This window comes from Sander vitreus, chromosome 10, assembly GCF_031162955.1.
Source record: "Sander vitreus isolate 19-12246 chromosome 10, sanVit1, whole genome shotgun sequence".
Taxonomy (NCBI): Eukaryota; Metazoa; Chordata; class Actinopteri; order Perciformes; family Percidae; genus Sander; species Sander vitreus.
Window position 1 is genome coordinate 15,163,361 of NC_135864.1, and position 23,446 is coordinate 15,186,806.

The window sequence follows — 23,446 nt, forward strand, 5'->3', positions numbered from 1 at the left end:
GGCTTAGGGAAAAGAGAGTTGGAGTGAGGGAGTAAAGAATGTCTGTGCTGCTGCTCTTTGATGAAGAGAATTATGTCCGCTCCTTTCAGCATCGGTATCTCATTCCCCCCTTCTCGTTCCACTCTTGTCCCCATTTTTAGAATAACTGCCCCTCTGTCTTTTTCAGAGAAAGGTGGAAAGAGATAGGGAGAGCCTTTACAAGACCTGAGCCCTCCCTTTGTGCCAAAGACCCGGGCCTGGATTTAAGAGCTGTGGCCGCTTGGCTGAGCACAAACTGAGGCCAAGCACACAAAGGACCAGCTCGCCTTTTTTCTGCCTCCTGCTTTAAAGGCAGATAAAGAAAGGCGAGGGACAGATGGAGGTATAAGAAGAGAGAGAGAGTAAGGGGAAGGGGAAGGGAAAGGATGGACGGATGGATGGATGGCCGTTGAGTATGAAAAGCAGGAGCAGTGACTCGTGGCCTCCCAGGTAAGAATGGTGAGAGGCCATAAAGGGGTGGGTGGGGGCGGGACAGAGCCAAAAAGAGGGGTAATGACAACTGGCAGGAAAAAAGCTGGAACGGCAGATAGAAAGAAAAGCCTGGGCGGGTGTCACCGGATGGCACTCAGTCAAGTTCTCTAAATGGCTCACGCCAGTGTGACGCCCACTTATGAAAGAGAACGCACACACACGCACACACACACGCACACACACACACACACACACACACACACAGGGTAAGTGTGCATAGCAAATCAGATGTGTGATGAATATAGTTTGAACGGCACTCAAGTACAAATTTACTTTGCTTCTCTCCTCCCTGTGTTACTGTTTCCCTTCCTTGTCTTACCCGTCTGTTGTTTCTTACCTTCACTTTGTTTCCTTTAATTATGTTACTCAGCCTGTTTATTATTGTTTTTCTGTGAAGAAGATTGTTCAGTCATGGGGCCTTAATAAAACAAGTGTCGCAGAATGTTTTCAAAAAGTGTTTTAATGGCATCTGTTAGCAACAAGCTCTTGTGTTATAATTAGGTCAGACTGTGTTTTTACACGTTGATACTTCTTAGTATCTTATTCTAATCTATCTGATAAAAATGACAGTATTCTCAGGTGGAAAACAGGATTAAACCGCAGAGGACATTAGCACTTTGAGGGGTTGCCAGATAGGATAACTGACATACGAGAGAAAAAGACTGTGGGAAGAACTTTGATGGAACTAGTCAGAGTAACTTTTCAAAGAAGGAAAGAAGCTCATGCACAGCCTTTAATTTACTTCAAATCGTTTTTTTCACACATACGTTTACTACATTTTTACGCAAATATTTTAATCAGGTTGGCTTCAGAGAAATAGGACAGGTGGATCCACACGGACCAGTTTAATTACACCAAATATCTCCTATTAGAATCATCACAAATCAACACTCATATACAAGCCTGTGTTAGTAATTTACTTAGGTATTACCATTACTTTGTATTTTGAGTTCTAACACACTATTCAAATATTTTACTTTTTGCATTTGTTTAACAGCTTTGGTTACTAACTACTTTACAGATTGAGATTATTGAAAAAAATAAATAGAAGATAAGTTTATTAATATGTTTGTGAGCCCCGCGTCAACCAGGTGCAACATTAGAATACTTTTAATTAATTAATTAAATAATGCATGAGTGATAGTAATCCAGAGATATAATATATAACAAATATAACAAATATCTGCCTCCATAGTTACTAAACTTTTAAGACTTTAAGTAAATTTTAAAAAACAGAGACAAATAAAAAAAAAAGAAAAGAAATTGTATCTGAGACATTGTTGAAGGAGACAAAGGTAAAGAGACACTGGAAGCATACAGTATAACCATCATACACATAATAGGATACATAAACAGTGCAATGTAAATAGTGTAACTCACTGAGCTGTACAAAGTGATTCCTTCATTGGATGAAAAGTCAGAAATCAATATAACATACAAAGCTGCTGCTTGGAGATTTAAAAAAGCAGTTGTTTAAAACAAGTGTGTAAGCAGGAGAAGAGGAGGGAAGGACAGGAGGAAGAATTGGACACCCAGTAAGAAAACTGCACAGTTAGATTAAAGGAGGCAAGGCTACAATCAAATCATTGCACAGAATATCTTATTGCGATCTGATGAAAGATTGTTGTTCAGACCATTCGGAAATACGGTCTGCAGGGTAAAAATTAAAAGGCCTCACATCTGTTTAACAATAGGTCATGATTCCCTCCTCTGTGTGGAAGATCCACTTTTTCAAAGACACAATACGTCACTGAAATGCACGACCACAGAGTAATGACAGACATTAATTCATATTAATTCACACACTAATGTTCATCTGCAGGCAGTTTTAAATGTCTTCTTTACATATCATAAACTGACTTGCTACACACTCAACACATGCACACATTCATGTAATGAAAATTTGTAAATATTTAACTTCTAGCAGGATGATACAATGTGGCCATTACATGCTTATTTTTGTATGCAACTACCACAGTGATATATGCTGTTAGGTAGACAGCATAAAACTGCTTGTTGGAAAAGAAAACTGTGCCTGTTATGTGCAAAATCAGCATGAAGGATCTGGTCTGTTAGATTTCTCCCTCATTAACCAAAACACTGAAAAACACCAGGAAAAGGCCACAGTACTGATGTGATGATGTGAGGGCAATTTGATTGGTCTATTTATGTGGGTCCACCACCATACGGGATACTTTGCTGATTTAAATCAAGATCTGTGTCATGGCAGTGTGTGCAGATGAAAGATAACGCAGAGCGAGTTTAAAATCGGCAAAGTATCCCTTTTAATAATAGATACAACTTGGTTATGATGGTATTTTGCCCTTTACTTTTTTGTTTTTTATTGTCCTTATGATGTATGTTATTCTCTCCACAAAGTGGTGAAATGCTGGATTGAAAATCTTTCCCTGCAGCCTCATGCGGCTAATGTAGCCTCAAGCAGAGATGAGAAGTGGACTCTTAAAGTAACTTGAGGCAATTTATCTTCTATTTCGTGCAGCTTCCTCTGAAACCAGAAAAGGCTTTATACAACTTTTTTTTAACGTATGCAGTAGCACTCCACAATACCTGTAAACAGACTTTAAAGTTTAAAATTGGTGGAGTTCTTTTTTAACTCTTTGCACAAAGCCAGGTCCATACAGAAATTGTTGTTAATTATTAAGCAATCCCATGTGGGTATAATGTTTGAGTGTCCACATACTTTTGGCCTTGTAGTGTCCACTACACTGCTGTGCATTTAAAATTCACTTAAAAGAGGATTCAAAATCTCTTAATCTGTTATCAAAACCAAACAAAAACCTCACCGAATTACAATTGCAATTGTGTACGTTTTCAGCATTTTAAATACACACACATATTTTTACTGCCACACACAGGTTTGTGGCACTATCTTTGTGGGAACCCATCATTGACATAATGCATTCCCTAGCCCCTTACCCTAACCTTAACCATCACAACTAAATGCCTAACCTTAACCCTTACCCTCACCCTAACCATAACCTAATTCTAACCCTAATCCTACAACCAAGTCTTAACCCTCAAACAGCCCTTTAAATTTGTGGGGTCCAGCATTTTGGTCCCACAAAGCTGTCGGGACCCCACAAGTATACTCCCGGTTTTTGGACCCCACGAATATAGTTAAACAAACAAACGCACACACACACGCGCGCACACACACCCACATACACACACACACTTTCAGAAGACCCACATCCACTTTCTCCCTTTAACACTGGTCTTCACACACACTCCATAACACACTGTCCAACACACTCTCTCCTTCACACATTAATCCCTCACACATCTTAACATGCTCCGCTAGCTTTCCATCTCCCCATCGAGCTCTCCCCCCGTCTCCTAGGAGGAGGAGGAGGAGGAAGGGGTGGTGTTGATGTATGGTGGAACTAAAGCAACCCTGCCGATCGATAATGTAAACAGGAGCAAAGAGAGGCGGTAAATAAGGCCGGCTCCTGACAGAACTGTCTACCTCAGGTGACGGAGAGAGAGGGAGAGAGAGGAGAAGTAGGGGAGAGGGGGTGAGAGGAATATCTAATAGAGGAGGGGAAGGAGGAAGGGAGAGACAAGGATGCAGGAAATAATGGAGGGATGAGGGAGACAAGTTAGGAGAGGGCGGAACAAATGGGGTTTGAAAAAGAGAAAGGAGAGGAGGAAAGGAAGGGATGATGGGAGGATGAGGTAAAATAGAATAGAAGAAGAAAGGAAAGGATAGGTGATGGAGGGATGGAGGAGAGGGTAATGAGGCGAGAGGAGAGGTGGGATGACTGGATGAGGTAATGGTGAAGGAGGGAGGCAGGGAGAAGAGTGACGACAAAGGACGTTGAGAGTGAAACAGATTGAGTGAAAGGAAGGATGGATGGGGGGGAAAAGAGGGAAGAGATGGAGGGGAGAAAAGATGATGGAGAGGGCAGGAAACGGCACTGGTAAACAAAAAAAGAGGGCAGAAAAACATATAATTGGGTTAGCAACGAGGAACAATTACCAATCATAGATTAGAAAATGTGTGTGTGTGTGTGTGTGTGTGTGAATTCGAAACAGTGTAGCAGTGACATTTAACAGATGAAATGCAGATGAATGACCACCAAGACCCACTGTTGAACCGCACCAGCACCAAAACACACACAGTACTGCACACACACACACACATACATGAACGAGTTGTGAACCTGGCCACCGCTGAGTGGTGCGTCGCTGCATTGGCATGGCTGAACTACTCCTTGAGAGCATGTGCTCACTCTGGGTTACTTGACTGCTGGAGTAGTTCAGACTCAGAGTGGAGAGTAAACACACATGTGACAATGCAAACAATTACACAGACAAACACTGTTATATTATGATTACACTGTACTCCTTTTGCGTTTGCACTGTCCCTTTTCTGTGTTCCTTCATGCGTGACTGCATGTTTGACCACGGTAATTCAGCTCGTGTCTGTGAGTGTTTTATCTGCAAATTCCCATATTCTAATCTGTCTCTGCTGCTATTTGAAGACACATCTGCAGCTTTCTCATACACTATAAATACAATTGTTGCTGCTTACCCAAGTGGTGAATCACAATAGTGATTCATCCTATAGCCAGTTCTTTGAAGCTACTAAATGTGCAGTTTTAAACCAGTTATTTTGTCCTGATGTGACAGTATTATGTAAGGTTTTCTAACGATGTCTTAGCAGCTTCAGTATTGTACAAAATACAATAAGGTATTTCAATGGCCTGATGTGTTGGTGTGTGTGATTTGTGTCTGTGTGTCGGGCGGGAGGGACGGAGTCATTAGGGTCATCGAGTGTGATCCTACCATTAAAGATTACAGATGTTTGTCTGAATTAGCCCCATGTCAGCTCTAAGAGGATCATTACTGCTGAGAAGCTGTAGTCATGATCCGTCACTCACACACAAAACACTCACACTTGTTCTTACACAGAGCCTAATGTTGCATTATTATATCTTAAACAATATGGACAATTCATTAAGAAAATCCAGGGAAACATCTCAAATCATATCATGAATACCACCTCCACTTTCATGCAATATGAAGGAAGTGATATTGCATAAACCTTTGATAATATATGCTATAGGAGAATATTAGTGTCTCAATAGCCATGTTAATGTATAAACAGACTTTGATTTCAGCACTTACTATTCTTTCTGTGTGGGTTTGTGCACTCAGACTAAGTGATTTCTCAGGGACCACACTCTTTTTAATCAGAGCAGTTTGAAGGACTGTCATGTCACACAGACAAGTTTTTTTCAATTCACATCTGTGGACTGCACTGTAAGCAGCACCAGTCTTTTTTTGCACACTTTCATCCGCACATTTCTGGTCTTAGGGGGACAGCGAGGCATCACAGCATATAGTTTTTGATAAGTTGCCATTGGTGTAAAGCTCCTCGTCTCCTGTGTAATGATTGCAGAAGGAGTATTTTCTGCTGAAAGTGCTGCTTTACTCAGAAGAGCAGAAGAAATAAATGCAAATACTGTGTGACAAACCCACAGAGAATTATCAGCCGGCTCTTCCGTTCCCTTCAGCTACAGTATATGCAGCGTTTTGTATTGTCTTTCAGCTCATTGTTTTGGCTTTACAGCCTTTACTGATTATGTTCACTCTAACTGCATCAGCGCCACTTTCAAACGCAGTTGTGTTCAGCTAAAAAAGCTATAAAAACTCACTGTTACTTGATGATGGATGTAGTGGAGCATTTAGCAACTAAAGAGCCAGATATTTTCCCTCAAGAGTTGATAAAGACCAAAAACAGAGCTAAAAGATATTGGACTCACATGGCTGTGTAAATAGTGTTTTCTAACATGTTTGATATATCAGCTTTATAAGGTAATATTATGTAAGTTTTGTGTTTGCAACTTGTTGCACTTCCCACTAATGGCCAAAACAAGTCAGTTATTGCAGCTTTAATTGTTGAAAAGGTCTGTTCATTTTAATGTTAATGCTGAGAAAAATAGAGAATTTCTAAGGGCATATTTTTTTTAGCATTTTCTCTGAAAACAAAACAAGTACTTCATTCCCCCCCCCCCCCCCCCCGCCCACAGCTCTGCCCTCTTAATCCTAAACCCATCTCGCCAGTCGAGCACAGGCATATGCACGCACTTCATACAGTTACCTGTATAAGTGCTAGTCATTAATTTCAATCATCTTGATTGTGATCCCGATGGCGTTGTTCCTTTTTTTGGGTTGCTTTGCAGTGTAGGCAGTTGTTGCCAATGGTGGAACTTTTTCTGCATGATTTTCTGCCATTGAGTCAGGCTTTCAACCTTCTGAAGGGACGTGCACGCGCATTTGCATTTAAGAACAGCCAATAGGAACGCTCTCTCTCTGAGATGACATGTGATTGGCCAAAGTGTCCCCCAGAAAACAGAGCCAAGAGGAGAAGCAGAAGTCTTGTTTTTTACAGACCACTTGAATTACAATATGCTTATTTTTGTTGAGGTTATTATGGAATTTTTTCCCAAAACCACACACAAAAAAATGTCTACCCCTGCTTTAAGTCTGTTGAAAATCTGCAAATACATAAAAATAACTGTTCTTGTACTAACCCACCAAAAGTATTGAAAATATTTATATAACAGTGTGTAAATGTGGAAAAAATGGGCACTGTAAATCAGGGACCATATCTTCAAACTCACAAGTAGTTTCCTGCATGTTACCCTTTTTAATCAGTATTACAAACAGAAATGGCTAAAAGCTTTTTCGGCAGATTTTTAATCATGCCAAATTGCCAAAATGTAAACAAACATAACTCACTGAATCCATGTACTTCCTGTTTACATCCCCCAAAGCATTATGGGAACTATACTTCTAAACTGGACTTTTTTTCTTATTTAAATTATAAATGGTTCATACCTCTGTTCATATCATCAGTTTAATGTTACATTATCCAAAAGACATTATAGTTCTTCTCAATTTAAATTAGAATTGAATACTACAGTGAAAAAAAGCTACATGCGTATGTGACACTTAGTGAGGTTACGTGTTTATTGATGGACAAAAAAAACCTCTCCTAATTGGAGGCGACTGGGCAGGTTTGAGGCTCTCATGGGCTGTTTGGTGGCAGTCAAATCTAGCAACACTGCAGTTCAGTCCAGTAGTGTCACAAAACTGGCCCTTGATTCCAGACTGAAGCATCAAGATTGATCTTTAAAAAGGAGAAAACTAAGATAATTTCACTCCATTGGTTCCTCGTAAGAAACTAAATTAAATGTATTGTTGAAATGGATTGTTTTCCGTGTGTGTGTAGAGGTCCGGCTAAGTATTATCACAGCGTTGGAATTCACACTGAGAGCAACACGCTGAGCCTCATCAGAAGGTGTTGTATCATCGGCGCATAAAGCTGGTTAAACCTCATCTACTCCCTGTTCTCACTCAGCTTCTGTTTGTGAGGTTCTCTGTTTCCTATCTCTCTCTCTCTCTCTCTCTCTCTCTCTCTCTCTCTCTCCTCTGCCTTCAATTTTAATATACTTCAATTAATTTACCATTTATTTAATTATCAGTCCAATTGAAATATTTTTAAGACCTGGGAAGAAAAAACAAGTCATTAACTTGACAAAGAAAGCACACACAGTATGAAGCGTTCCAGCTGCTAAATGACAGAAAAACATGAAAAATAAAAGGTGAAAGACATTGTTACTGTAACCTTGCCTGCACACTTTTTAATTTGATTAAAGTGTGTAGTTCCATAAACAGTCTAAGTAAAATGAATCATCATTTATGTGAGAATCATTTAAAATCAGCTGGTAGACAGACATGATACTGTACATCCTCTGGCAGCCATATTGGAGGTCATCAGCTCTTGGCAACAGTGGCAGCTCATAATACTGTTTGGTCAGGTACCTTGCAGGTAGCAACACCCAACAAACCAGCAGATTTCAAACTATTGACTTCATAATTAATGACAAACGGCCACAACATTCTTTTACAGGTGTCTTAGGGTTTCCTGCCCAGTCGATATTTAAACATTACTTGTATGCAGCATCTAAACGAGTGACAGCAGTGCCTTTATGGCTTCCCAGGTGTGCTGTCAAAATCTAACATTAAATGCTATTACTTTACTGTATATGGGAGATAAGACGGGAAGCAATTTACTGAGAGCTGAGGGCATGTCATCTGTATCCTGGTTACAGTTCAAATGAAAATGACTAATGAAGTAAAAACGTAATTCAGTTATGAGGCAAAACATTGCTGAGTGAATTGTAAAAAACATGCCCTACCTTCCCCCTAACATGCTCACAATAACGGCCTGGCTTGAGGGTTCCTGTTTGTTCCCATGTGTGCGTTCTATTTTCCTGGCCTGAGGGGAACAGGTTTGACTCACCTGTAGCTGGAAGATCCCATGATATTTAAAGCAACCAAAGATTATTTTGTACCTTAAAATAATGTTTCCAAAATTGTTTCAGTGGTTCATCAACTCATAACAGGTTGAACGGCACTTCTGCATTCGCTTTGCGGCCCCTTTCAGCTATAACCGCACTATGCAAGTTTGCCAGATCGGGTAGCGGATCTGTAGTTCGAATGAGACATACGACAGCGGTAATGGACAATTCCGCTTCCAACCTGTAGGGGGACCGAAGAGGAAAAGTGCTTTGGTGTTGACTGTACTCAATCAGGAGCAGTTTGAAACAACAGCTAAATACCAGGTGTTACAGCTGATTGCATCAGTTAGACTGACTGTGTCACAGGCCTACACAGGTCAAGATAATACATGTCAATACATCATTTCACAACTCCTCATTGTACAATGTATGAAACTCTTGATTTGTCCTCTCCAAACATGCCAAAACGACATTGGCTGCAGTTTATTTTTTAAATGTGTACATTGTAATGAACCTCTCTATTTAAAACCGTGTATGGTACCTTTCTCCTCTAATTGTCAGTTGAGACACTATACAGCTTTTTTCTGTTCTTAATCAATAGCTAAGCTTTTGTGTTTAAAGCTCCCTCTGGTTGGAATAATATACCTGTAAGTATTCCCTCCATATAATCTTTTCACTCGTTCAAAAATACCCTGTCTTCGTATTATAGGATCATCAGTTGTACTGATAATGACACCGCTATAATTATTTGTTATCACGTTTAATACTTAATGCTATCACTGACATTAATACGTTGCTAATCTACGAATGAATGATGCGTTGGTGCTCTGCTTAGAGGATGATCCCCTGATTTTTTTTATGTCTTATTGTGTGATATTTATAGTTCTTTGTCACATTTGGTTTTGTTAATTATCTTGTTGTTAACTTAGTTTTTTTGTTAAATGATTTGTCTAATTGTGCTTGTATTGTTGTCGTCGAGGGCCCCCTTGACAACAAGATGATACATCTCAAAGGGTCATTCTTAATAAAGAATTTTTAATATACAGTATACAGGACAACTCAGGACAGTTGTGTGACAGCAGAATTGGTGACATTAGAGTAAAAAAATGGTGTGCCTTAACAATTTGACACCATATACACTAAAATTGGGTTTAATAAAAAGAACAGTGGACTTTTGCTGACGTTTTCAGGCACTTCTGTATTAAAAAGTGCTGAGTTGGATATATTGGAGCTTTCAGATGATCAAACTTTCCCAGTCCTAATTACAACATGGACGTTGACGCGAAGGCCATTTACAAGTCTTAAATTCAAAATTACGAAAACTCTGACATGACATAAACACGTCATTATTTTCTAACAAACCAAAAGTCACCTGTTCCAGCCAATACACCAGTTTCACAATTAAATGAACTGATATATTTGTAATTCACATCAACAAAGTTGAGCAGTTTTAGCGTTAGTTAATGAGATAGACGTTTGAGAAACAGTTCAGGACTAAAGATGTACATGGACTTTTTATGTAAACACTAAAGGGCTGAATGTTTCTGATTCATAATTCTTATTAATTTTGATAAAAGTGAGACTATAACATGGCTGTCATAATAAACACTGAATAAATGGGGAATTTTACTGGGGAGATTAAACTCAGGAGATATTTAACTTCTATTTTACTTCTATCTTCATATCTGTCACTCTGCGGTAAGAAGTGTTTCATCTTCTCATCTCTCGCTGTCTCTAGATGTGATCCACACTGTGGGGCCGATTGCACAAGGAGGAGTGGGAGAGGAGGAGAAGAATGCCTTGAGGTCGTGCTACAAGAACAGCCTGCAAATAGCCACCGAAAACGCTGCACGCTCTGTGGTGAGTACGGGGGGGAGGGGGGATGATGGTAGCTGAATTGCTAGGAAGTAACGGGAAGGGAGAGAGGAAGGATGAAGAGCTACTGAGTTGTATGTTGTTGTGGTGGAGAGAGGTGTGCAGAAACCTGAGAGATTAGATTAAAACAGAGAGGTTGGGGCGCCTAGATAGTTCAGTTGGTAGAGCGCGCGCCCATATATAGAGGTTTACTCCTCGATGCAGCGGGCCCGGGTTCGACACCGACCTGCGGCCCTTTGCTGCATGTCATTCCCCCCCTCTCCCTCCCCTCTCATGTCTTTAGCTGTCCTGTGCAAATAAAGGCCTAAAATGCCCCGAAAAAATTATCTTTAAAAAAAATCTGAGAGGTTGAAGGAAGAGAACCACCGAAGACACAAAAAAGTGAAGAAAGCATAAAAGACAGAAAGGACATAGAAGAGGAAAGAAGGAAAAGAAAGGACTGTGTAAAACATACAGCAGCAGGTAGGATTGTTGAGTTGTAAAAAGGTTTTATGAAGCACACCAGGCGGGAGGTTTCACAACAGAACGAGGTGTTAAAGTCAAAGAAAAACACCAAAGCAACATGAAAATAAAGTCAGAGGTACGGTAAAAGAAAAATAAATGCTGTGCATTTGTAGAATTGTAGAATTTAAAATAGACTTAGATTTTATCAGTTTCAAACAGTTTGTATTTTTAACAATCACAGCATTTATTAAATGATTTTTTCATTTATTTTCTATTACATGCTCAACATTTGCTTTTGTGTCCGTGTGTATATTATCACAAAGTCTTGGTTTGATTGTTACTGTGATATAAAGTCAAATAAATTTGTATCGGTACTGTATACGTAACCCAAATTCACAAATTTGCCTCACAAGGCTTTATTGACTCGGACCTCCTTCCGCTCAGTACAACTTTACTTCGACTTGGCAACAGAGTTGTTTTTTTTTTCACATTAAGCGCTTTTTGTTATTAGTTCCCTTCCCTTGACTTTTTTACCTTTTGCCTTGAGGAACCTGTGAGTCATGTCTGTTCTCACCCTGAGTTGCCAATTCCGCAATCTGGTCAAACTAGGAGATCTGGAGACACAGAGAGCATCCTGGCATCTGCTCGTACCGCAGTATTTGACAGCAGCTTGAAAAGCTGCCGGATTTCATTTACATTGAAGTTTACTGGTTGCTATTATGAACTCAGAACCAGTATTGTGCCAGAACCTGCCTGATACTGATCTCAATAAATTGATTAAAAAAATCTAAACTTTAAAACAAATTTAAGCAATAGGGATTCAATGTATTTACATTCAGTAATTATCTCACCATTTAGCCATTTGCATTGTTATTGGCATAGTCTGCCTTTCTTGAGCTGGTTTAAAATGACATACTTACTCACAAGGGATTTACAGAGATCGATGTACGTACTTAAATGTTGCTGTTTGTATTTTTATCTGATTGATAGAAGGCTCCATGTTCACGTTTTGCTCTCCTGCAGCCATATCAGAGGTGTGTTATAAGTTACTGCTGATGCAAACAGAACATTTAGTGGTTCAGCTTCATTCTAGAGGATAGGTTCACATGAATTCAAATCTGTCTTAAAACAATACTGCCATTAGGCTCATACGTATGTACATTTAAAAAGTTATAGGTCTTTGTAGTTGTTTTTGCTGTCTACACTGGTCACAAAGCTGCATCTACCTGAGTTAAAATCAAATGGATCTTCCAAAGTTAGACTTTTAGTACCAAATTACCTCTTTGTGTCTCTAGACTGTGTTCCCTTGCTGAGATGCATTCAAGGGATAGTAACAAAAAGAGGGAATTTGGTACTAAAAAGACTGTAACATTGGAAATGAAAATTGCTTTAAGAAAAGATCTCTTTGTGGCCAGCATGCAAACAAGGAACAATTTAAAGCGTCCAACAGTGCTTTCAGTGTACATAAAAACATGTGAAGACTATTTTTAAAATCATATTTTTTTATTATAATGGCATGACAGGGTGACAGAAAATGAGGCAGATGCAATGAAAGGTCCCCAACAGGATGAAAAACAAACAAAGAGAAATACAAAACAGGAGAACCGGAGACTTTGTGGGTCAAAGTCTGCTACTTAAGAGAATCGTTACTTGGGAAGAAAATAAATCCTTTAAAAGCACTCAACTGCCAACACATGGGTGGCTTTTATTGTGGAAGAGCTGCAGGTAAGAGGCTCTTACAGACATTTTTTTTAACCAGCATCTCTCCAATACATTGTCAGTCGGTCAGTTGGTCGCTCACAGAATGATGAAAAAAGGCCATTTATTAACTGTTCTTATTTGACAGAATTATTATTTTCAGCCCTCGAATAGTTTGGCAGTTTTATTCTACAGGTGTCATTTTGAACTCTGTGACCTGTGCTGTTAAACACATGCTGTTACCAAAATAAACCACCGGTGTTACCAAATCAACCAGGACTGAGATGATAACTTTATAAATATAATAACTATGATGCTTTATAATACTTATAATAATGACGGGTTAATTACTGAATGAGGAAGAAAGCCCTATCACACCAGGCCTCCATAAAAAAAAGGGTGATGGACTGGGCTTTAAATAGAAGTGAAACTCAGACAGAGAAGAAAAGCTGCTGTAAAAAGCAATCAGGAGAAAGATTTCATCGAGATCCAGCAGAGAGAGATTTGCGTCTTTTTCTGGTGTGTGTGTGTGTGTGTGTGTGTGTGTGTGTGTGTGTGTGTGTGTTGTCTCTGTTATGTGATCAGCAACAGACTGTAACCACTTTGTCATCTTTACTCTGCAGGCTTTCCCCTGCATCTCCACTGGAATCTACGGTCAGTGTCTGAGTTGATGTGTGTCACCTTCTCAAACCAGAACAAATGCATGACATTTTCGTGTGTGTGTGTGTGTGTGTGTGTGTGTGTGTGTGTGTGTGTGTGTGTGTGTGTGTGTGTGTGTGTGTGTGTGTGTGTGTGTGTCTCATCATTTCCATAGTTTAACTTCAAGTTTATGTTTTGCTTGGGGTTTTATACTCAAACTGATGATTGTTTCTTTGAGTGTGAAATTATTATTTTTTTAATCCAACAACAACAATGCAGGCCTATCGTTGTGCCCGTGTTTATACACTGTAGAGGTGTGAATCTTCACTGATCTCCCAATTCGATTACGATTATCATGTCTTCGATTTGATATCTCGATGCATCTCGATGCGTCAAATACATTTTTCCATTAAAGCCATATAGGATATTTAATTCATAGCTTTTCAAGCTTAAAAAACAAAACATTCTGCAGTGCTCTAATACTAAATACATTGGATACATAAAACTACAGCACTGAGCACATGGCACTTCCTGAATGTGCAAAACATAACAGAATATGTAAACAGAAATGTTGTTAGGCCTACATTAAATTGTAAACAGAAATAATCGATTATGGCCAGGTTGATTATCGATGCAGCATCGTCCACGTCCACGATTCGATGCATCGACTATTTGATTAATTTCAACACCTCTAATACACTGTACATATTGGCTGTGTTTTCCATCACATGCTTGTTTCCAGTATCAGTTTTTCTGTTTAACCAGAGTCCTGCTGAGCCACCCGGTGCTACTTGTCACATTATCTCTTGCAGCCCAGAGGTGGTTCTCAGATTAGGGCCTTGGATTAAGACCAGCAGATTAAGATAGATTAGGCTGGAGATTGTGTCAGATTGACTGTAATCCCCCTTCACACTGGCAGGAGAGGGAGTTAAGGATAGTGCCTGAATACTCCCCGGAGTGGCTTTGAGTGTGAGGGCCAGTTGTCGACACTTCACCCTTGTTGCTAGAGAGAGGAAAAGGCCATAGTTCTGATTGACTCAGCGTGTTATCCGTGTCTTCCTCATATGTTTGTCGATGTCTTAGGTTGATTAAAGTTAATCTGGATGGCATTACGTTTCACTCAAAACACATTTGCTGTTTGAATTAGAAGTATATGAATGTCTAGCCTAGTCTGCAAGTGAAGGCATCTTTGTAGGTGGACCACGTTTATTCATTTTTAAGACTATTGCCTTTAATATTCGTAATGGAAAGGCAAACTGCTTTTTTTTTTTTTTCATCAAGCAGTAGAGTTGTTACATAATGGGCCCGGTTTGAGAGATAACATCTCTTGCAGTATTTGTTTGTTTGTGGCTAAGCAGTTTGGCCATTTGATGAATTTGTACTGCTTTTGTGTTGCGTTTCCAGTAGTGGGGATAATTTTCCAGCACTGAAAGGTCTGTCGCTGAATGAATATTGAAGAAGCACTGTAGTCTTTCTTCATCTGTCTCCTCGTAACCAACAAGTGTGTTATGTCTGCACCTCATCAGAATAGGCGAGTCGGGGTGAGAGGAAGTGAAAAAACACAGAACATAAAGAGTGTTAGGATAGTGGAAAAGAAGAACAGCGCAGACAACGACCTAACACAAACACGGAACACAGATCCGTCAATGCACCTGTTCTTGCAAATTCAGTGTGTATATTTTTGTTTATGTAGGATATCCACCTGAGCAGGCTGTGCACGAGGCGTTGGCAACTGTGAGGGAGTATCTGGATGAGCATCATGACAAGGTGCGTATGTGTTTGTGTCTGCATGATTGGCAATTTTTCCCTACCATTTCCTCAAGGTATTATTTCTTTCGCAGCTGTTGTGTTTGTTTTCTGGTGGGAGCGAGGAGAAGAATGAATTGAGAAAAAACATACACACGCACACTCACAGTGACACTCACACACAAACATACATCTAAACACACACTCCCAAGCTCTGGCTCTCATGCTCATGGCCAAGTCTGCGTTTTAATTGGCTCCTTGCGGGACTAAACCCGACGAACACAAACACACGCACGCACGCACGCACGCACGCACGCACACACACACACACACACACACACACACACACTTTCTCTCCGGAGAAACAGCGAGCGAAGAAAAGACAAAATGATGGAATAGATGACTGGAGGGGAGGAGGGATGGAGGGGGAGAGGCGGGGGGGGGGGCTGATGGGAGATTGGAACAAAGAGGAAACTTTCCAATCAGTCGTTAACATGCTCTAAACTCTCCTCATTTACTCTTAAGGTCTCCTCCCCTGTTCAGTCGTTCTTTCTGTCTCTAACCACCGTGCTGTATCACCTCCCAGAGAGGGTGTTGACGATGTTATTGTTAGCACTGGAGTCTCCAGAGTCTCTGTAGCAATACCAGTCGACTGATGCCGTCAGCCAAGCTCAACAAACGAACATTAAACATTACACGTCTCACCATGGAAGACAACCGTCTACAAGACTTAAACGGCTAAACACAAGACCAGAAAGCCAAATCAACAAGGCTCTTATTTAAATTCTGCACAGAAATATGTCCACTGGGAAAAAAGTTTTAGTGTGAACGAATCAGATGGTGAGACGGAGTTTATTTGCATACATATAAAGTAAGAATGCTCACCAGAGGAGGTTTATTCTGTAATTGAACCCGCTCCATTTTGCATGTTTTTACACTGTTTTGTGGGGTTTACTCTGGCTTGGAGAGTTGTAGTTGTAGAAAATTAAATTGAAAATTACACACACAGTAAGACAAAATGGACTCAAGACACGGGGCAATGCACCAACACTCTGCATCAAGTGTAATAACAAATAACATGAATCATTTATTCGTAAATCAAGAAAGTAAAACCCAAGGCAGCTCATAAGTTTCATAGTTGTTATATTTCACCTATTAAATACTAACTGAAAGTTTCGACAAAACTGATATATGACATTTGAGAAAACGGTCTAGTATCAAAATTAGCTCCCCACTGCTAAAATTTTCTGGAGGCCGTTTTGGGTAACACTTTATTTGAAGGGGTTCATAAGACTGACATGACACTGATTATTATGACATGACATGACATCTGTCATGAACATGATGGAGTCATTTTGAGTGTTCATGACTGTTGTCATTAAGTGTCACTCGGGAAATGATGACACTTTTAATGCAAAGTTAGCATTGTCCGAGATGTCTTTGTCATGACAACTTGACCCAATTATCAAACTTTAATAAACTATTTAGCTTTATGTGTTAACATTACATTAAACTGTCATTAAGATGTTGTTTTTTACATTGGCTGTCATGAGAGCATTATAATTGTGTAATGAATATTTTTCCTTGACCTCAAGTAAAGTGAAACAATTTGAACCTGTCATGAAGTTTGATTTCATCATCAAATGCTTATATGACGTTGTCATGAATAATATCCATAACCTCAAGTAAAGTGGACCCATTTGGACTTGCCATTAAGATGTCTTAAAAGTTATAAGATCAGTTTGACAACAGTAAATGCAGTACCAAGGTCATTTATTGAGCTTTGGACTTGTTGCTAACTATAGTTAGCTGCCTTTAGCTCGGTCATATGTCATAATAATGACAGTGTGATGTTAGTTTTATGTACACCCCTTCAAATAAAGTTTTTTTGCATCTCTCCTCACAAGCATTTGCTTTAATTTGAATGAGGGAGGCTGAAAAATGATGCAAGTGGAGGCATCGCAATGTGGAGGTTAGGGATTTCAAACCTTAGCCCAAGGGATGTAGTTACTTACCACACATTTCAATATCTTCCCTTTTAGCCTCCATTCAAATCCTGGCTAGGATAGGATTGTAATTGTGCGACAAGCATTGGGCTGAAAAACACGGGCTGCAGGCTGCTGAAATAGCTGCCTTTGAAAGCAATGACAGTTAAACTCCAAAACCAAGCAGAAAGTGAACAGCTGGGCTATAAATTGCTCTGCCTAACCCCAAAACGGAAAAATCCAAACCTTTGTAGAGACATTAGGGAGGTAATAATGTTTGTCGGAGGGTGAGAAATAAGAGGTCACAGTGGAGATTATATCCCTGGAATCATTTCTTTACTGCAGCTACAGTAACTTTAATCATCAGGCTACATATAGTGCTGTTTACTGTACTGTGTGTCCAGCTATACAGAATATAATGTAAATATTATAGACTGCAGTGATCCAAAGAACACAAGAGCACAGAGCATAAAGATTGTTTATTGGTCGAGTGCACTCACTCGACCAGTGTCTTAATATTATTTGAAAGCTATTATCTTTGTGTGTGTGTGCGTGTGCGTGTGCACAGTGGTGATTTTGAATTGAGTTGAATAGTGTTTCACACAGTAATGAGAGAAACTGAGGGCCGAATGCCACAGTGTAACACTCAGGAACATGCGCAAAAACACAAAGTTACTTATCCCTCCCATATACACACATCCATCCATACACACAAACACTTTTACAATAGAAGTACTTATAGACAAAGGAGCTTGTACTCTCTCTCCCTCTCTCTTTTTCACACCCCCCACCCTGCTCCCCCCCCCCACACACACACACACACACACACACACAGTATATTTGCAGCACTCTGTCCCAGCTCACAGTGTCATAAGCACTATGTTGTGGCATGGCCACAATAGGAAGCTAATAGGAGAGTAATGGACTGATGCATTAGCTACAGTCTCCTGATATCGCCTTCGCACAATGTCAAATACTGTTACATTGTTTCCCCCCTGCTGTTTATGAATTCACGGTTATTGCATATGCTTGTAATAAAGGTCATTTTGTGTGTGTGTGTGTGTGTGTGTGTGTGTGTGTGTGTGTGTGTGTGTGTGTGTCAGCTGGACAGAGTCATCTTCTGTGTGTTCTTACCGACGGATAAGGAGCTATATCTGCAGACCCTCCCACTGTACTTCCCTGCCGGTGAGTTGTCTTACACACACACACACACACACACACACACACACACACACACACACAAGCACACACAAGCACATTCAGAGATGCACATATGACATACAGTCTATCTAATGTATATATTGTGTTTATTGGCATGGCCTTTTCCATAGCTGACAAACTGAGAAACTGCCTTGTTATTTCACTTGTGAATTTATTTATTTATTTAATCAATTACATCTATTTGAACACAATTGCCATTTGTTTCGAGTTAAGACACTGTGTTAAATGTTAATATATGGTATAGGGTTACAAATACGTCATGGAAGTTATGGTCCAGAATAATTTCAGTAAGCAGCATAGCAGAATAATCAAGATGAGATGTACACCTTTTTTTTTTTCTTTTTTTTTTTAAGTTTATTGCACAACTAAAGACATTTTTACTTTCCTTTTGCCAATGTAGTTACTTTATTGGAATAACCATTCACGTCTTTTATGAGATGCAATTATAGCACTAAATACAATCGACATAACCAGCTTGAGGGAAAAATTAAGACTTAAAACCTATTCATTATGAGATTATTTAAGGCTTGGCACGATAAAAAAACTTAAAGGAGTTAAGTTTGTTAAACGTTTTAGTAAGTATGCTTATTAGCTTTCTTTCTGACAGATAGTTTAGAAGATCGGTAACTGTCACATGTCTACTGTGCTGTAGCTTAGCATAAAGACTGGAAGAGAGGGAAACAGCTAGCCTGACTCTGTCCAAAGTTAAAAAATATGTCTACCAGCACCTTTAAAGCTCACTAATCAACACATGGTATCTTATTAATTTAACCTGTTTTTATGCACATTTTCAATTTGCGCATAAGATAACCTGTGTGGAAACACTTAAAATTCTATAAAAGCTCAAAAAATTGCAAAAAGGTTTTGCTGCTTGGCTGAGGTGGAAAATTGGGTTTATCGATAAAAGCAAAATGTGAAAGAGTGCAATGGAAACAGACTGAATCATGACATCCATGAAGCATGTGACTTAATCTTCCACCGAACATGAAAATTGACGGCAGACAAAAAGATCAGATCTGTGTGGCGCTCTTTTAATTACGTCATCTCGTTTCACCTCTTCTTCTTCTGCAGTGGTATAAAGACACCTAGTCTCGCAGACCTATCTCCACAGCGCTGTGGAGTAAGGTCTGGCCACACCACACATACTAGGATAGGAGAAAAAAAAACGCTCAGGGTTTTTTGCATTTCTTCAAACCAATCACAATCATCTTGGGCGGCGCTAAGCTCTGGATGCAGCAAAGGCTGCGCTGCAAAATGGTCTTGGGAATGAACTTGTTTTGGTGGAGCATTTTGCAAGAAGAAGCCACATACAATATTAAATGAAGGTAACGGTTCACACAATACAGTAACGTGAGCTATTTAAATCAGCTGGATACATGGTTAAATTTTCTCTAACCAGTGGATGGCCGTTCATACTTTGTCCGTAGCAATTCCCACCATTCGCCCCCAAATTGTCCCAGTTAGATAGTAAATGCCGTAAACATATTCTTTGTAAACCTTTACAATCATTCCCTGAACGAACCAAACAGGCCTGCCTTGTTGCAGTACCCAAATTTTCTTAAAAATGTTCAGCGTATAGCTTGCTAGCTTAAAGTTTGTTGTTGTTTCCCAAAGTGAGGGGATTTTGACAACGGCAACACAGAGCAGAAGCGGGGAGACAGGCCACCACCTACTCGCATAATAGTAGTAATAGTGAATGCACACACAAACTAGCATTTTCTTCTGCCGATTTTCTGAAAATTTGGTTCAAATTTGCACTACATTTGGATGGACACCTGGTTACTGTGCCCAGCTGTTGTTCTGATCTCACTCGCAAATTAGAATGTGTGTTCTTAGCCAATCATCTGTGTTTTGCCCTCATTTCTGTGTCCACCTCTTTAGCTGACCAATGACAGCAGCTTATTGTTCAGGTAACCTGCATGGTGTGTGTGTCAACATGTTATTTACTCTTTCAAAAGGAATCTGTTTGTAGATGGCCAGTCTAAACCCCTGTGTGAAAAAGTAAGGGCTGCATTTAGAGAGGAAACCCTGACATTTCCTCCAACCAGCACTTCATATTTTGGGAATAAATTGCCAATTGTTGCACCTCAATTACATGAAAATGGCTTTTTGCATTGGGCACTGCTGGCCTCAAGCTCGCTCGTTTACAAACTGTTGCCAAGGAAGAATATATTCAAATCTTTTTCCTCTGAAGGTGTAAAGGGTTTGGTTTAAACAAAAACATAACAATCATGTTTTAAGCCTCCAAGGTTCCTCCTTCGATCTGCAAGTCCTGTCTCACCAGCTTTTTAAAATGGACTAATCAAAAGTCCTGTGCCATCATTGCAGATTGATCTGTATGGTTGAATAAAGTTTAGTAAATACGTACATTTTATGTTGGCTCGAGCTGTGACATGATGACTTCACTCATTTGTTTTGATTACACCCATGATTGATAGTTTTATAATGCCAAGCAGTCTGGGCTCCTAAACATGATCAGTCATTCACTCAATTATTCAAATAAAGCATTGGTATTACAACTGCAGCCTTAACCTCTAATGTCTTGCTTTACCACTGCTATAAATCAAACTCACCTCTCGCCTCCAAAACATTTTGAGAGAGAGGTCTCAAATATCTCGTGCTTTGTGCTTTTATAAAACGTTTTGCTTTTCTTGGCACACAGTTGCTGCCAAAGCCAAACTCAAGACCAACAAAAGAATCAGAAAGTTGCAAATTTTCACCTCTCACCTTTAGAAGTTGGCGATGTAAACAGTGGACCTGAATGAACAACCTGCCTCTGTCAGTGCTTTTAGACCTCACAAAGCAATTAGAATAATCAGGCTTAATTTATTTTAATACTTTCTCTTTCCAGAGTACTGTGACAAAAAATAGTAGCTATACATGAACTGAAATAAGAAAAGGGAAACACCAAAGATTAAACACAACAAACAAACGTTCAACAGAATCTTGGCAGACATTGAAACTATGCAAGAGTGTTGTGTTCAATTTTAAATGAAAGGAGGATTCTTGGTCTTAGTGGCAGTTCAAGGCTCTATATATATATATATATATATATATAGTATGCATACCTTCACAAGTCAGTATGTTTTAGGACGTGTTTGCCAAAAAAGCAGCAGGCATAAAAAACAAGCACCCTTAGATACACAAGACAAAATGAAAACATACCATAAACCGAGGATTTAAAGTGTTTCACATGTGACCTGACAGGCAAGGAGTCAAAGAAGAGTAGAAGAAAAAAGAGGCGCAGCCTATTAAATGTAAGAGCAAAATCTAATCAACTCTGCAGCCATATCTCCCACATAAGTTTTAAAGTCAAAAATAGGCTTAAGAGTCTTAATTTTTAAAATCTTTTTTGCAGACACATCCGATCAGAAGTTGCCGATACGGGGAAGGATTTCTCTCTCATTTCAATGTGGCCCTCAGGGAAGATCAAATGCTAAAAATAATGGGATCTCAAACTGTGATGCCCTTATACTCTCTAATGTATATAAAAACCTAAATATGTAAGTGTTTACTAGTTTTTTTACTAGTACAAGTTTTTTGAAAATGTTGTGGATAAAAATGTAACAATGATCAAGCAGAAGCAGCAACCTCACACGAATATGAAAATAGGATCAGGCTAGTGGGCGCCCGGATAGCTCAGTTGGTAGAGCGGGCGTCCATATGTAGAGGTTTATTCCTCGACGCAGCAGCCCCGGGTTCAACTCAGACCTGCCGTCCTTTGCTGCATGTCATTCCCCCTCTCTCTCCCCTTTCATGTCTTCAGCTGTCCTGTCAAAAATAAAGGCCAAAAATGCCCATAAAAAGAATCTTTAAAAAAAAAAGAGGTTAAGGCTAGTGACATTCAATTTTCTTATTGACAATAAATCCTATGAAAATGCCAGAACCGACAATGAATTAATCCTTATTACAAATATTTCCTGTGTAGCCAAAAACTATTAAAAACACATCAATGTGCTACAATGTTGCACTGGATGACATGTTCATTAACATGAACTCGGGCAAAGTAGTTTATTTTGAGTCAATACATTACACACTGTCTTGCTGGCAGTAACACTCACTAGAGCAGTGAAGGGGGTTGCCAGATGTTTATGGACATAAAAGAACACATAAAGAACATGAAACGCGTATATGTATCTTTCAGGACCTTCGCATCGTTCAGAGGCCGTCTGCAGAGAGGACAACAGCAATCTTATGATTTATCTTATCTTATATTTAAATCAAAAATAAACTTGTAACAGGACTAACATGAGGATAAAATACAATGCATACCAATGTTGGCAATATGTTAATAAAAGAACACAGAAAAGAACATGAAAGAAAACGCAATTACCAACCTGAATATTTTGGGGGATTGCTCTTTGCTAACATATTTGCTATAATAATTTTGATATCATATCACTGTTGGGTTTACAGCTTCTTCCCCCCAGCTGACCGAATGCTGCTTTAACGGCTTATGTGTAATATTAGCTTTGATTTCATGTTCAAATTGTAAAGTTGAGTTATTTTATATATAAGAACTGAACCATGAATTCATCCAGCTTCAGAGTTAGATGGCCTGTTTCTATCCTGTACTTCTGTGATGAGGAGGAAACTCTTAGATTCTACTCAACACGCCACAGTTTCAAACTGTGACACTGCATCAACTCTTCACTTGAAGCATGAAATCAGCACTTTCATATCTTTACACTGGGTCATTTGACTAAAGAGGTTATTTTAAAAAAATGCAGGTGTGTGTCTCTTTAAAAAAAAAAAAAAAAAAAGTCTGCACTAGCTGTTGGTGTCTTTCTCCTCTAATGGATGTACAGCAGATTTTCTAGCAGCAGTGAGCGAGCAGTAGCGGTGCTTGGCTGGTAGATGGACCGGAACTGTCTGTCTGTGTGATAGAGCTGCTGCAGGCAGGCCTCCAAGTCTCCACTATAAACCTTATGTGTCTCCAACACCTGGCGCTACCCACACTGGCTGTCTGTTTGATGTGTATGTGCGTGTGTTTGC

At 39.5% G+C, this 23,446-nt stretch overlaps 1 protein-coding gene across 2 annotated transcripts in view; it reads left to right on the top strand.

Annotated features, from left to right (window-relative positions):
* The window catches only part of macrod1 (mono-ADP ribosylhydrolase 1), a 112,221-nt gene that overhangs the window by 88,177 nt on the left and 598 nt on the right, over positions 1–23,446 (top strand). The window contains exons 6-10 of one of the 2 annotated variants that reach the window (XM_078260475.1): positions 10,582–10,703; positions 13,484–13,514; positions 15,193–15,266; positions 18,334–18,415; positions 21,810–21,954. In XM_078260475.1, coding sequence (XP_078116601.1) covers positions 10,582–10,703; positions 13,484–13,514; positions 15,193–15,266; positions 18,334–18,415; positions 21,810–21,954 — 454 coding nt within the window. The remainder of the gene's footprint in view (positions 1–10,581; positions 10,704–13,483; positions 13,515–15,192; positions 15,267–18,333; positions 18,416–21,809; positions 21,955–23,446) is intronic. The other variant, XM_078260476.1, reaches the window with a different exon arrangement.